This window comes from Corella eumyota, chromosome 1, assembly GCF_963082875.1.
Source record: "Corella eumyota chromosome 1, kaCorEumy4.1, whole genome shotgun sequence".
Classification (NCBI taxonomy): Eukaryota; Metazoa; Chordata; class Ascidiacea; order Phlebobranchia; family Corellidae; genus Corella; species Corella eumyota.
In genome coordinates, this window is record NC_137490.1 from 8,397,896 (window position 1) to 8,412,078 (window position 14,183).

The 14,183-nt window shown below is 30.2% G+C and overlaps 4 protein-coding genes across 4 annotated transcripts; 3 read left to right on the forward strand and 1 right to left on the reverse strand.

Moving 5' to 3' along the window:
* Positions 1-70: 70 nt before the first annotated feature.
* Positions 71-1,711, forward strand: LOC145740720 (AP-4 complex subunit mu-1-like). The gene has a single exon (XM_082558551.1). The coding sequence runs from the start codon at positions 173-175 to the stop codon at positions 1,499-1,501; it is 1,329 nt and encodes a 442-aa protein (XP_082414677.1). The 5' UTR covers positions 71-172; the 3' UTR covers positions 1,502-1,711.
* LOC145740721 (zinc finger matrin-type protein 2-like) lies at positions 1,607-4,716 on the reverse strand. Its single transcript, XM_082558552.1, has 5 exons — positions 4,624-4,716; positions 3,424-3,514; positions 2,867-3,064; positions 2,173-2,318; positions 1,607-2,043 (listed from the first exon to the last, which is right to left on the reverse strand). The coding sequence occupies exons 1-5, from the start codon at positions 4,642-4,644 to the stop codon at positions 1,909-1,911; spliced, it is 591 nt and encodes a 196-aa protein (XP_082414678.1). The 5' UTR covers positions 4,645-4,716; the 3' UTR covers positions 1,607-1,908.
* Positions 4,717-4,985: 269 nt separating this feature from the next.
* On the forward strand, positions 4,986-5,708 carry LOC145762334 (LYR motif-containing protein 5B-like). The gene is made up of 2 exons (XM_082574643.1): positions 4,986-5,148; positions 5,279-5,708. Exons 1-2 carry the CDS (start codon positions 5,110-5,112, stop codon positions 5,528-5,530), a joined length of 291 nt encoding a protein of 96 aa, XP_082430769.1. The 5' UTR covers positions 4,986-5,109; the 3' UTR covers positions 5,531-5,708.
* Positions 5,709-6,491: 783 nt separating this feature from the next.
* On the forward strand, positions 6,492-8,852 carry LOC145754613 (uncharacterized). Its single transcript, XM_082570733.1, has 7 exons — positions 6,492-6,749; positions 6,850-6,984; positions 7,225-7,379; positions 7,468-7,562; positions 7,699-7,891; positions 8,296-8,533; positions 8,706-8,852. Exons 1-7 carry the CDS (start codon positions 6,492-6,494, stop codon positions 8,850-8,852), a joined length of 1,221 nt encoding a protein of 406 aa, XP_082426859.1.
* The last annotated feature ends 5,331 nt before the right edge of the window (positions 8,853-14,183 follow it).

A 14,183-nucleotide genomic window follows, 5' to 3' on the forward strand; every position in this document is an offset into this window, starting at 1 on the left:
TACTACTTTATTGAAAAATGAAATGCTATTTAAAAACCGTATATACTTTAAATATTTTTGCTATGCTAAATATTATAAAAGTTGAAGTTATTTTTTTTAATAAACTGATTATATATTAAATAACTGTGCATATTATAAATCATAGAAATTAGTAAAATTTCCACACTAGGCAATGTTAAATGGAATTTTTTTATTGGATGACTTGGCGGAATTGATTTTGCAAAAACAATTTTTGTTTTCGCAATACAAATGGGACATCAGCTGGTTTTCAAAACAGCTAAAAGCAAATTCTGAAAACTTACCAGTCAACATATTTCATGAAAACCTTTATTATGTTCACATTAAGAGAGATTGCATTTATATGGTTGCTGTTAGTGACAATGGGTATATGTCAAGTTACACCATGTTGGACTATTTAGAAGGGCTTACAACCTTGCTGAGAGATTTTCTAGGGTTGTTAAACTCAGAAGTGCTTGTTTATAACATTGGACTTGTTTACGAGATTCTTAATGAATCGACAAGTGCGGGATTTCCCAAAATTCCTGACACAGCAAAACTAAAACCAGTTCTATGTAACGCAGTAAAACAACACCGACCTGAGCCAGATGGACTGCTGAGTTATATTCCTGACAACCTTTTTGGTGTTACCAAGGAAAGTGAATCTCGCATGACCAAAAGTGAATCTTCAAAAAAACCACTTGAGACAAAAAAGGCAAACCCGAATAATGAAATATTCGTGGATTTAATTGAAACATTAAATGTGATTATTGATTCCACTGGAAATCTTATGTTCTGCAACATAGAGGGTAAACTTGATATCAAAAGTTATTTAAACAAGGATGTTGCTATGACAATTTTGTTTCCTTTGAAGTCAGAAAATCAAAATATTTTAAAAAACTCAGTGTTTAATCGTTCAATATCTCAAAAGGACTTGCCAAACTGCATTAAAGCAACTGTATCACCTGGCCATTTAGGATGTTTAGCCTACAGCACAGACCAGCTTGGCGAAAATTCAGCTCTTCCATTCACTTTATTCACAAACATAAATCCATGTAAGCAGGACAAGCTGTTAACTGTTCACATGCAACTTCATTGTAGTTTGCCCGTACGCAATCCTGCTGTTAAACTAACAGGGACAATTGGGCTACCAGCTGCTGTTTTAAATGTCAGTGGTATTTCTAGTTTGGCAAATGTAACATTTGAACACAATAAACAACCAAATGATTACATTTTTTCGAGTCCTATTTTTCCAGGGGAATCAGAACACACAATAACCATCAAGATTATGGTATCAGAGTGGAGTCCAGCTATTGTGTTTGAAATCTCGAGGCTAACTCTTCAGTTTGAGGTACCAATGTTATGCTTGTCTGACATGAGAATAGCAGGACTTAAAATAAACGAAGCAAGTGGCTCAAGTACCCATTTGAAAGTTAACAAATGGGTCAGGTATATTACTCACTCTAGTTCCTATGAATTTTATTTTAAAGATGATTGGTTTTAATTAATTATTTTTTAACTAAAAATATTTTGTGTTTTGTATCTCTCTATTTAGGTGTATTATACATTTTTATTTCTATAAGCATTAATATACCTTGAATAAAAAAAATTAATAATATATATGGGGGTAATAAAAAAATTTTATTAAGCATTTTAACCGTTCATAGTTGTTTTAATTTATCACAGGAAATATTCAACAAACATTTAAGTTTCAATTGGCCATATTAAACATTACTTTTTCTGGCATTCATTTGAATACAGTTCTAAGTAGTATACTCACTTTGTGTCTGTAAACACGTATACACCCGTTCATGATTAAAAAACTTAAATAAACCTGTACTGGTAAATACAGTACCTTAAAATTATGGTCCAATTCTCACAATAAAATCTAAAAATTTGTAACAATAGGGGTTATCGCTTTTTGGAAGATCCAAACCCACCAAAGCCCATAAGAGCAGAAATGTCACTATCTCCTTCATCTTCAACTACTGCCTTTCTTTTTCTTTCTTTTCTCTTTTCTCTTCGGTGCGCTTTTAATCTCTCCTCCTGATAAAAGTAAGAGAGATTTAATGGTTATTATTTTGAAGTCACTAAATAATATAAAATTATAATATATTAAAGCCATTTAAATAATAAATATATAATGTTTTTCAAATGTAGAACCATTTATCCTACATCTTCTTTTAATTCTTTTAGTCTTTCTTCAAAGTCATATTGCTTCTTTTGTTCTTCCTTTTTCTTTTTGTTCATTTCAAATCTTTTTTGTACTTGATCGAGAGTTGACCTTTCAACTTTCATTGACATTCCCATGTTACGTTGATCTAAAAAAATATTTTATCAGTTATTTTATCTTATAAAAACCATTTAACTTAATGGCATACCCCTGAATTAACCTTTTTTTACCTTGATCTAGTATTGAATTTACATTGTAAATTTTGAGTATAATTAAGCCATCTGCCAAGATATTAACCTGACAATCAATTTTGGGCTTTGCGAGTGTTTGTACCTTTTATAATGTCCAGACATAAAATTAGTGGGGCCGAACCAATTAGAAGTTATGTATATTATTATAAACTTTTTCTAATTATAACTCCTCTGATTGGATATGTAAAAATTTTTACATTAAATAATTGCTTAAGAAATAGTAAAAACAGATTCCCATATATTTTATATATAACAACATGATAGCTATTGTTTTTTATCATTTTATCTACACCAAGGCATTTAAAATTGCACTACTTATTAACAATGCAATAATGACCAAGATGTGCCAATATAAAAAAAATGGTAAATAACAATAGCCTATCATATTTAACAAAAATTATATATATATATACAATTAAATATTTTTTTGCAAACCTATACTCACGTTTTTTTCCATTAATATGATCCAAGAAGTTAATGGAATCTTTAACAACACAATCACAAACATTACAGTAATATCCTCCACTATCTGCTCCCGAGGTAGTTTTACTTATTACAACGGATTTGCCAAGTTGGGAATCCAAGTCAATTTTATATGACCTCGCTTTTAACAATTCTCTTTTTACTGGTTTATCATCGGAACCTAAAATGTGTAATATGTAAAATATTTTATAAAATTGGCATAACCTAATATTAAAGTTTAAAGTTTGCAAGTTTTGTAATTGCCTAAAGTAAATATCTTACGAAGTTTAATTTATTTATAATGGTATATATGTATTTGTTAGTAAGTTATTGTTTAAGTGCTGTTTTAAAAGTTTCAAAACCTTCTTTATAAATCCAAATTATTTCAGTCGGTGGAGAAAATAAATAAATAACAGAAAATAAAATAACAAAAATTGTGAACTAAGCAAAGAAAAGTCTATAGTTTTGTTTAATAAATAACTTTATATATAACAAAAAGTATATATAAAAATATATATAATATAATATGTAAGTATTTACGGTCTTCTGTCTTTTCACATTCCTCCTTTAAGCGATCATTTGCAATCTTTTGGTACTCATCTTTGTCCCATTTTCGCCTGTGATCTTCATACTAAAAAACATTTTGTAAATAAATCTATAGAAATTTTACAACTTATAAACAAAATGGTAATTTTAAAATTTTAGCATTTTATTTTATTGTTTTAATATTTTATTGGGTCGAGGGAATGGAAATTGAAGGAACAGAAAATGAAGGAATGGAAAATGAAGGAACCGGAAAATGAAGGAACGGAAAATGAAGGAACTGGAAAATGAAGGAATGGAAAATGAAGGAACCGGAAAATGAAGGAACGGAAAATGAAGGAAACGGAAAATGAAGGAACCGGAAAATGAAGGAAAGCAAAAAAGGAGAGGGCGGAATCTTAAATACTAAAACGCGGAAATACCGTTGACTGTTTATTTAGGATTACTGTCATTTATTCGAGAACTGAAGAGCGATAATGAGTTAATTTTTATTACCCCAGCATACCCTAACTCTCTTCTATAAAATGCCCGTTTATTTCTAAAATAATATTGACTTAAATACAAATCAACAGTCAACGGAATTTCCGCGTTTTATTTTTTTAAGATTCCGCCTCTCCTTTTTTCACTTTCCTTCAATTTCCGTTCCTTCATTTTCCGGTTCCTTCATTTTCCGTTCCTTCATTTTCCGGTTCCTTCATTTTCCGTTCCTTCATTTTCCGGTTCCTTCATTTTCCGTTCCTTCATTTTCCGGTTCCTTCATTTTCCGTTCCTTCAATTTCCGTTCCTTCATTTTCCATTCCCTCAAATTCTGCGTCCCCATTTTATTTAGGTCATGCATTTTTTTTATATATCTTTATGTAGAAAGGTCGTATACACGACCTAAACATAGTCTGTCAGATACTCCAACCCAGTCTTGAGTTGCCTTTAGCAGTTTGGGATATTATGGAGATTATAATTGCCCGGTAATTATGTTGCATATCAAGTGTTGGCTTACCTGTTAGGAGGAGTTCATACCGTTTATAGCGCCTTACTCAAGGACGCTACAGCATGAGCAGATAAGAGCAATGAGAATTGAACCCACGACCTCATAATCATTGAATTAATTACAAATCAATTACCACTACACCACGCTGCCGGTTACCAATATTTAATTGTTTTCTATATTATTAACATATTTATAATTAAAACAGTACAAACCGTTGATGCTGGTGTAGACATTTTAAAATATAAATATTCTATTTTCAGTTTATTTAACAATTTTTACGGTTATCTGTCTATTTAGTAACTTTAATAACAACAGAGAATGTCACATAAAAGTGGCAAATACCGGAAATCTTAGTAATTAAAGAATATTAACTTTATGGGACTTCATTAAAATGCAACCCTTATATTTTATTAAAAAAATATACTTTTAGATAAAATTTTACTAGAAACCGTCTTAAAAAATGTGTGTCAACTTTTTAATTTTGAATACAAGCATTAAAATTGTTGATGGCATGGACGTCGTCACTATACAGTAATGATTGTTGTTTATTTTTGTAATTAATTGCAGTATCAAAACAAAAAAACCTTTGATAGTAACAAGAATATGCTTCATAGTTTTAAGAAGACGTGGTAGCATTTATATTATATACACGATAAACGAACTTTATTTTATTTATTTAGAAAAAAAAGAATCTAAGAATGGAAATGAGACATGCAGTTAAAAGACTTTATAAAACGGTAAATTTGTTTACATTTTGGCATTTGCAGAGTTAAAATTGAAATTTTTTTTTAGAATTGTTGTGTACCTTTATTTGGTTTTTCTTGGTGTTCTCTTTAAATTACTAACAATATTTATTTAACCCTGCAGCTAATTTTTATTGGACGAGATTATCCGAAGGGTGGCATTTACTTTCGCGACCGCTGCCACCAAGTTTTTATAAAAAATAAAGATATTCAGGATCCAAAAGAAATTCAACAACTGGTCAACCGCGGCGAGTTTGTTGTAAAAGAATTAGAAGCATTGTACAGATTACGAAAATACAGAACACTTCGAAAACGATATTACGAAAATGAAACTTTTGAAGAAACCATTTTAAAAAATATCAAGCAATTTGAATAGTTTTAATTCAAATACTTTGTTCCCTTATTATTACTTTTTTTGTTATATTTTAAGTACATATGCATAACTGTGGTGTTTTATGTTGTGTTGTGGCTTTGTTTTTTATAATTTAATTTTTGTGTTGTTTAAACTCAGATTTATTTAAAAAAATTTTAATTTTTTATTTTTAAAAGCTTATGTGGTTAGTATTGAAATAAATTATATTTATTTTTAAAAACTAATTTCAATTTTATTATTATTTAATTTTAATAAATGCTGTTTAATAAATTGTTAGTCATAATATATAAACAAGTGTGAATATCTGATAACCTCTTTTGTATTTGACAGTGTTATCATGCTAGATGCATTTACCAGGCTAGCTAGGGATACATATTATTCATTTAAACAAATGGACGGGTATAATAATTATATATGTAGCAGCTATGTTTATGTTTTTATAATATATTAGAGAGCAGTAATTAATGTTTAAAATCAAAAAACATTTTTAAATGTAGCATAAATGAAGCAAGTCCGCTCTGTCAATCAACCGAATTGGCTAAGTTTTTGGCTTACGACCTTTTTCCGATATGACGTTAATTCTTTTTGACCTTACGACCTTAGGGCATAGAAAGGTTTCAAATAGGCACACTCGTGCATTCGGGCATCGACGAAAAACAGCTAAATGACTCTTGACTTAAGAGCTTTGGACAAGGGTAAAAGTAAAAAGTTGATTAGCGAATTTGCTTCTTTGAGGTTGTAACGTGCCCATTGGTTATTCCGCGACCCTTAACGCCATACTTGAGAAGCCTAATCGCGAAAATTTGATCAAAAGCTGTAAACGTAAAATAACAAAATTCAAGTGCGGTGCGTTTTTCTTAACCGCGTAAGCCCACACTTTTACAAAAAATGTAAACCATTAGCACAAACTTACTGCCTTCGCTGCAACGAAAATTCTACGAAGTATCAACAGCTCGATAGGCATATGTCTAAGTTGGGAAAATCAGTTACTAGCGCTAGGACAGAGTCGATTGTCAGCACTTTTGATTGTGACGACATAAGCGTAGAACAGGTCGACATCCTAAAAAAGCCTCGGCTAGGTTTAGGCTCCACTTCAAACGAAAACATTGCGCTTAGACGAAATTACAGGGAATTGGAGCAGTTGTGGAGAAAACAAAAGATGTTGGGCAACGAAAAAGTCTGGGTTCTTAAGTTAATTGACCTTTATGAGAAAAGCGTACAGGTAATATATACTTTTGTAATATTTTACTGCATGAATTTTTTTACAACGCTAACAAGTTTTGATTGGGTATTCCTGGTTTTTACTACTTGTTTATTTTTAGTTAAACTATAGACGCCTCACAAAACGGGTAAGTCGCATTCACTCCTACTTGACAGAAGAAGAAATTATCGAGTTGGAAAATAATGTTCAGAAAAGAGAATTTGCGGATAAATACAGAAAGCTTCTTAGAAATCGGGTATATATTTTAATTAAAAAATTAGCTTTTTTATATAAATATTGTTGGTGGGCCTAATAAAGGCTAAAAACGTACATGCTTAGCCTAAAATGTGATAAAATAATCAGGTAATGTACGTTTGCAATTTGTTATTATTTTAAGGTGAATTACACATAAAGACTCTTTCTATTAATAAATATTCACAAACAAAACTTATTAATAAATATTCACAAACAAAACTTTATTTTTACTATATAACAGAATTCGCCAGAAGAACCTGCTGAGGAAAAACTTATACCAATGCCTAAAGATGATGTTACAACAACAAGTAAGGAAAAAACAAAGACATTTTCGTTAGACGTTATTGAAGAAGGGACGATCTTAAATCAAGTGCCAACAGCTACAAAATCCAACAGGTAATAGTTTTAGATTTTTTGGGTAGAAGTTGTTACCTAAAACATTATTCTTAATATCCCAAGTGTAATAAATTGAATTTTTTTGCAGTAAGAACGTCATTCGAAGTCAAACTACACAAAACAGACGAAGGTCGTCGCATATTAGTAATTCCAGCAGGAGACCGGAAACAAGCCCTTTTCCAGGTGGATCAAAATATAAACCAGGTAAATAATGTTTTTTTTGTGATAAGAGATAATACCTAATTGTTTTAATTTGATTAAAATACGGCTTTGTTTTATTAGAGTATAGATTAAATGTAAACAGTTTTGTTTTTTGCAGACGAAAGTGAGTTTGCAATAAATGAAATAATCCCAAGTTTGGAAGAACTGCTAGACCAGATCCACAACATTAAACCTCAACAATTTTACGACAATCAACGTAAACTGAAATTATACGACATAAAATTACAAGAAGAAGAGTTCGATGTTAAAAAAGAAGATTTCTTTAAAACTATTGATAATATTATAAACTGGTAACAAAATAAATATTTAAAATTATTTAGATTTTGTAAAATTGTGTTTACATAAACTGTCGACTGGTTAATTTAAGCAAAAAAAAACCTTAACCTTAGAGAACTCAAACCAAAAACAATTTTTCATTAAAGTTAAGTTTATTAAAACAAACAAACAAAAATGGGGGTGCTATTACGTTGGTTGTTCTAAAAAAGATTTCTTCTGCTTTTGGTTGTCTCATAGTTAAACTGTCATTCGACTGATTAACCAAATGTTATTCTAAACTTATTTATATTTAATACAGCAAAACAGTCATTTTACAGGAAGTGAATATTGAAATTTTTAACGATGCTATGAAATTTGCTTGTTCAACGTCAGGTTAATAAGCCTAAAAACAACTTTGGCTTATTTCATTTCCATTTAGGGACAAAAAACCTGAGGAAGAGACTGAAGAAGAAAAAAGAAAAAGGGAAGAAGACAAGAAGCCGAAACGAAAAACGTCGTTTATGCGGTCAGTGTTGCGGAACTTTTCTATGGAGTTAATGATGAAAACAATGCAATATGGATGGACTGATTTGGGTCAATGTCGTTACTTAAGAACCAGGGGCGGAGAAGAAGCTGACTCGTCGGGAGCAAATACCATAGCCAAAGACACAATGAAAGTAAGTTATACTAAAAAAAATTAAGTCATTTTTGTGAAAAATGCCAAACCTTAAAAATAAATCATTGTAATGAAAATTAGGATTATGTAATTTAACACAAAATAGGCAAACAAATCCAGGTTTTAAAAATGCCAATAAAATCCTTCAATCCTTTTTATATTGTTCACTTAAGATAAGCTTGACGCATGACATGGACAACGTAGAAAACAAACCGTCAGAGGGCGCGTCGCAGCCACCTCGCCGAGACCCAGGTTTTGACGAAAATGGAAAATTTATTCGAACAGCTGATTTGTTGGGTTTAAAAAGTTACGACGATTAAACAATTTCTTTTTTATTAATTTAAATTTTCTTTTTTTTTATAAGAAATTGAAAATATCTAGAAATAATGTACCTCGTATATTTTTACAAACATGTTCAAATATACACATGTATTGTAAATAATAGTTTTACTTAAGTAAAAATAATAAAATTACCTTTTTTTTAAATAAATAATTTAGATTATTTAGTAACCTGATGATTATTCGGACTAACAGAAATATAAAAACTCTCATAAAATGTTATATAAAAATATCGATACAATATATTAAAATATATAACGCTGTTTAGTTTTTAAATAAAATTTGGTTCGAATTTAAAAAAAATTTTGAAACAATAATTTTTTTTCCTAGTCAGTTAATGCAAAATTTATCACAAGAAAATATCTGATCAAAAATTATGAAACATTAATAATACGGCCCCGCACAATCCAAATTTATTCTCAACAGAAATAAAACCTCGCAAAATTTCTATATTTTTAAATTAAGTCAGTAATGAATCGAAATGCGATGTGAGAATACGGCACTACCTTTGCATCGATTATCTCATCAAGAAAATGTCACATCTTAAATTCGTGTATTACGTTGATTTAAAACTCTCGGCGGCATGATTAGACTGTCACATTTCTAAAATGTAACTCTGGTAAAAGTATGGCGCTTTTTTGCACTAGTTTATAAAGTGAAGCAATAAATTAATAACATATAAATTATAAAACCTCTGCTAAACACAATTTTGTTATATTTATCTAAACTTTATTTTATATTTTTAAATATTGGGCAGACGGGTTTGCATTAGGTAAAGTAAAAAAATTTTTTTACAAAGCCTAAAAAAAAATTAGATTGTTTTGTTTAAATTTGATCTTTAATTTAACCATACAATATTGTTACAGAAAGTGAAACAATTAACAACACTATTTTAACAAAAAAAAGAAATTTTATGGCAAATTTGGTATTTGAACATTTTATTTCCAACTCTTATAATTAAATATAGCCAATTTTTTTACATATACTCCGCTGCAAAAAGTATTGGTAACCATTTACAGAAATTCGTTCTCAAAGTTGCGACAAAAACGCGAGAAAATCGTCGCTAATTAAGCCTCTTGGTGGTTCGTGACATCACTGCCTTCTCGCTTCGTTGGGTCGCACTATTACCGCCTCTGATGTCACAATAGCATATGTCGACTCGTTTGTTACGTCACACAGCGAAAGAAAATGTTGTTTTTGTCGAAAAAGGGGGGCCTCGATGTTTTTTTTTGAACGAGAAATTTTCGAAATTTATTTTTTAATAATTATAGAAAGTCAGCACAATATACAGTTTTATAGCAAAAAAATATTTCTACAGTTTTTAGTAAAAAATAAATGTTTGAGTATTATATTAAATTAAATCGTACCCTATTTCTATGTTAATGAACTAATTTTATTTTTGCATTCATAAATTTAATTTTATTTCAAATTCTCCCCTAAATATGGCGCGGACGAACGGATGTTGTTCATAAAAAAAAATTTACGATTATAGCAATATTAGTTGTCGATAGCTTTGAGAAAAATGGAGATTTGAATTTCGCAAGCCAAAGAATTACGACCTAAAGTCCCAATAGTTTTTTGCAAATCAAAAAAGCGGAAATCGAATTTTCATTAGTCAAATTTTAGTAAGCAAAAGCAAGTAATGTTGAATTTTAAGGCAGTGCATTTTTATGTTAAAATTATTTAAAATTTAAACAAAAAAATTAAAAATGGCAAAAAACGTTTTTTTTTCGAATAGTTAGTTGTAGACAAAGTTTACTACACAAAATTAATAGATGGAGTAATGCATATAAAAACATTATTAAAACATTATTTTTATTAGATTAAACTAATAACTTGAAAGACAAACTTAGAACTTTTTTATAAATATAATGCATACGTTTGCATTCCAAGCTCCGATCAACACGGAGAAACCCTTCAACACATGTAGTCAGCCTCAACAGCAGCAAGAAAATGCCAGAGAAAAATTATATAACGACGAAGATCAAAATTTCGACCAAAACTGGAAAACGAAAATTTCGGAGACGATTCATTTTTCGTACAACAGGACAGTTGAGCCTTATGTAAATGAAAAACAACAACAGCAGTACGGGTATGAGAACCAATACAATTGGAATCAAGGTATTTTGAATAAACAAGGTATTGGAAACGAAGAATATTCATTCGACCCATCTGAGTATAAAGGTTACAACATGGGTTATATTGGCCATAGTTTAGAACCAAGTTTAGTCCAAAGTGAACCCCTTTTGTCCAGTTTTGTAAATGAGGAAGAACGAAAAAACTTTATGCAAAAAGTTGTTGAAAACTGCGATAAAGAAGTTGTCATAAGAAAAGAAAGCGAATCAATGAAACAAGTTCAAAAAGGTAAACTAGCCGCCAAAGTTTTAAAAAGTGGCAACCAACCCACAAAGGAAAAAATTATCTCCAAGAACACGATAGTCGAAAAACAACAAAAATCCCCCAAATTCTTAAACAAGGATCTCGTAAATCCGCCAAGCGACGAAAGCTCTGGGAAAATCGACAAAAACAACGACAAAACAAAGCGACACAGAACCAGGTTTGCGCCTGCGCAGTTAAATGAATTGGAGCGTAGTTTTTCGACTTCACATTACCCCGATATTTTCATGAGAGAGGAATTGGCATTAAGAATCGGCCTAACCGAATCAAGAGTTCAGGTATATACAAAATCTATTTACAAAATTATTTTTAAAAATTAAATTTTTAAATAGGTAATTAAAATTTTCCATATCATCCGCAAATAATGGGACAACAATTCTGCTATTTACTCCATCATAGAACCTGACAACGTCATTTAAATATAATCCTAGAATAAAATAATAATGCCTGCGTCTAAACAAAATTAATTTAAATCAAATAATATCGCAGTTTTATGTTCAATAGCGTTGACAATTAAATATTAATGATTAGAATTGTGTGGCTATAAACACAGATTAGCTTTTAATATGTCGATTGATTTTTGTTTTGTATTTTTCTTTGAAACAAGTACGACTTTCACCATAAGCAGGTCGATTTACTGTGATAGATAATTAGAGCAATTTAATTCGCCAAAATAAAGTGTGTTTTATTAGCTTACGATGCATAAATCGGCTAATTTTAAGATTTAATACTAAGTTTTTAAAAGTGCATATACGTCAGTAGGTTAAAAATAAGGAAAACTGGCTTAATACCAAATAATTTATAAAATAATTTACTTAGTTGTTAACTTTTGATCTTATACAGGTTTGGTTTCAGAACCGACGCGCAAAATGGAAGAAACTAAAATCAACAACCAATATTTCAAACGTCTGGCCATTTCAGCAAGCCACCGCCCCGACTGCGTTCCCGTTTTCCGGCCAAATTTATCCTAGCCTTCCGGGCTCGGTTTTCTCAAGCGAAATGTTTTATCCGAGCGGAAATAATGGCGACCAACAGGACTGGATAAAAAACGTATCTGCCGGTATGTTTTTGTTTTTAATTTCTACTTAAAAAATAAACAAAATATGTTTATATTAAAATTTATTAAGAAAATATTGCTGTACACTATTATATTTTACAAATAATTAGTTTTATTTTTTAAAATGGACAGGTTTTAATAAAGAGGCTCCTGCAAATATAAACGACCAAACAAACTTATGTATGACGTCATTAGGTTCACAAAGTCAAGATTTTATGTCCCGACATCAAGTGATCGGCCATACACCAGCAGTCGAAAATCACAACCAGCAATTAAATGAAGTAAAAAAAATAAAGAAAAAAAAATGATAATTTAGTTTAAAAACAGCATTCAGTTTTTTAAATTAAACTTTTTGAAATATTTTTTTTAGTTATCTTTTCCGAATTTTCCTGGGCCGTATACCTATCCTTACCACAAAAGTTTAACCAACTCTCCTGACCACGTGATTCCTTATGAAAGTTGTCATCAAGATGTTCCAACAGTGAGTTGATAAAAGTAAAATCAGCAAAGATAATTGTACAAAACCTAATAAATGTGATTTAAAATTGTAATTTTTAAAGTATTAAAATGTTTATTTTTTCAGGTTCCTATTTCAATGTATGAAGCTGAATATTGCGGTTAACAAATATACATATGACGTCATTACATTGTTTTCGTGTTATTACATTTTCGTTGTGCGTATTTCGTTGTAGAGTATAAAACAAAATTCCAAAGGAAAAATGCATACCAAGCTGTTATTAATCAATAAAAGTACATCATTATAAAAAAAATTGTTTTGCAAATATTATAAATGTTTACTAATTGTAAATATGCAAAAGCACAAGGTTGTATATCAAAATGTAGAAGTATAGTAGTATATAAAACGCTGCCCGAAAACCATTTGACCAAAGGCACATTTCCCCGAAAACCTAAATCTTAAAAACGCCATTTTACCGAAATTTGGATCATATTTAGTTTTTTTGGAAACTAAAAAAGATGTTTTTAGGAAGGAGTAAGGGTAAAAAGTGTTAATGAAAAATGACCCATTGATGGTAAGATAGCTTTTTGCGCATATGGCTTCATTCAACTTTCGATTCTATATACCGATTAGTTTAACCAACGTTTTAAATTCGGGTTGTTACATCAAAGAATAATTAATCATTACAAACAAAAAAATTAATTTCAAAAACCAAAGGTAAATTGTTCGTGTCAAAATGCGCAAGTTTTCGAATTAGGTTAACGATTTTCACGCGTAATTTTCCAATTTGTTAAACTTCATTCGACATGTCCAACCGCGTCAACTTCGCGCAGCATAATCCTTAATACCTAGTGACGTCATAATGCTGGCATTGTTTAAATTAAAATCTAATCATCGTTAAAACTATAGCACCTGTCTTCCTCAACACGACTATATATCGTTTTAATGAAAAAATCTTCAAATATTTCTAAAAAAATAATTATGTTCGAAAGAAAGAAGTTTTTAAAAAAATAGTATTTTTTTAAAAATTTTTTGACAATAATTACATATATTAAAAAGTGGGCTATACAAGATAGTAATTCTGTAATAAATTGGTTTCGCAAATTATGCTTTACTCATACTTCATTTAAATAACAAAGCAAGCAAGGATGCTGTCACTTGTACTTAACGAATCGTGACGTCACACACATGTGTGTGCACTCGTGTGCAACGGAACATGTGACGTCACGCTATGGAAATTAAACGATCATTCACAGCTATCGTAGTTTAAAATTAATTTGGCACGTTAGTAACGAATAATTAAAATTATAACGTCGTTTTCTTCACGAGATGAATTTATTCAAGGTTAGTAAAGAGCCCGATAAAATTATCCATTCAGCTAGAAAATAAAAAATAAACAAA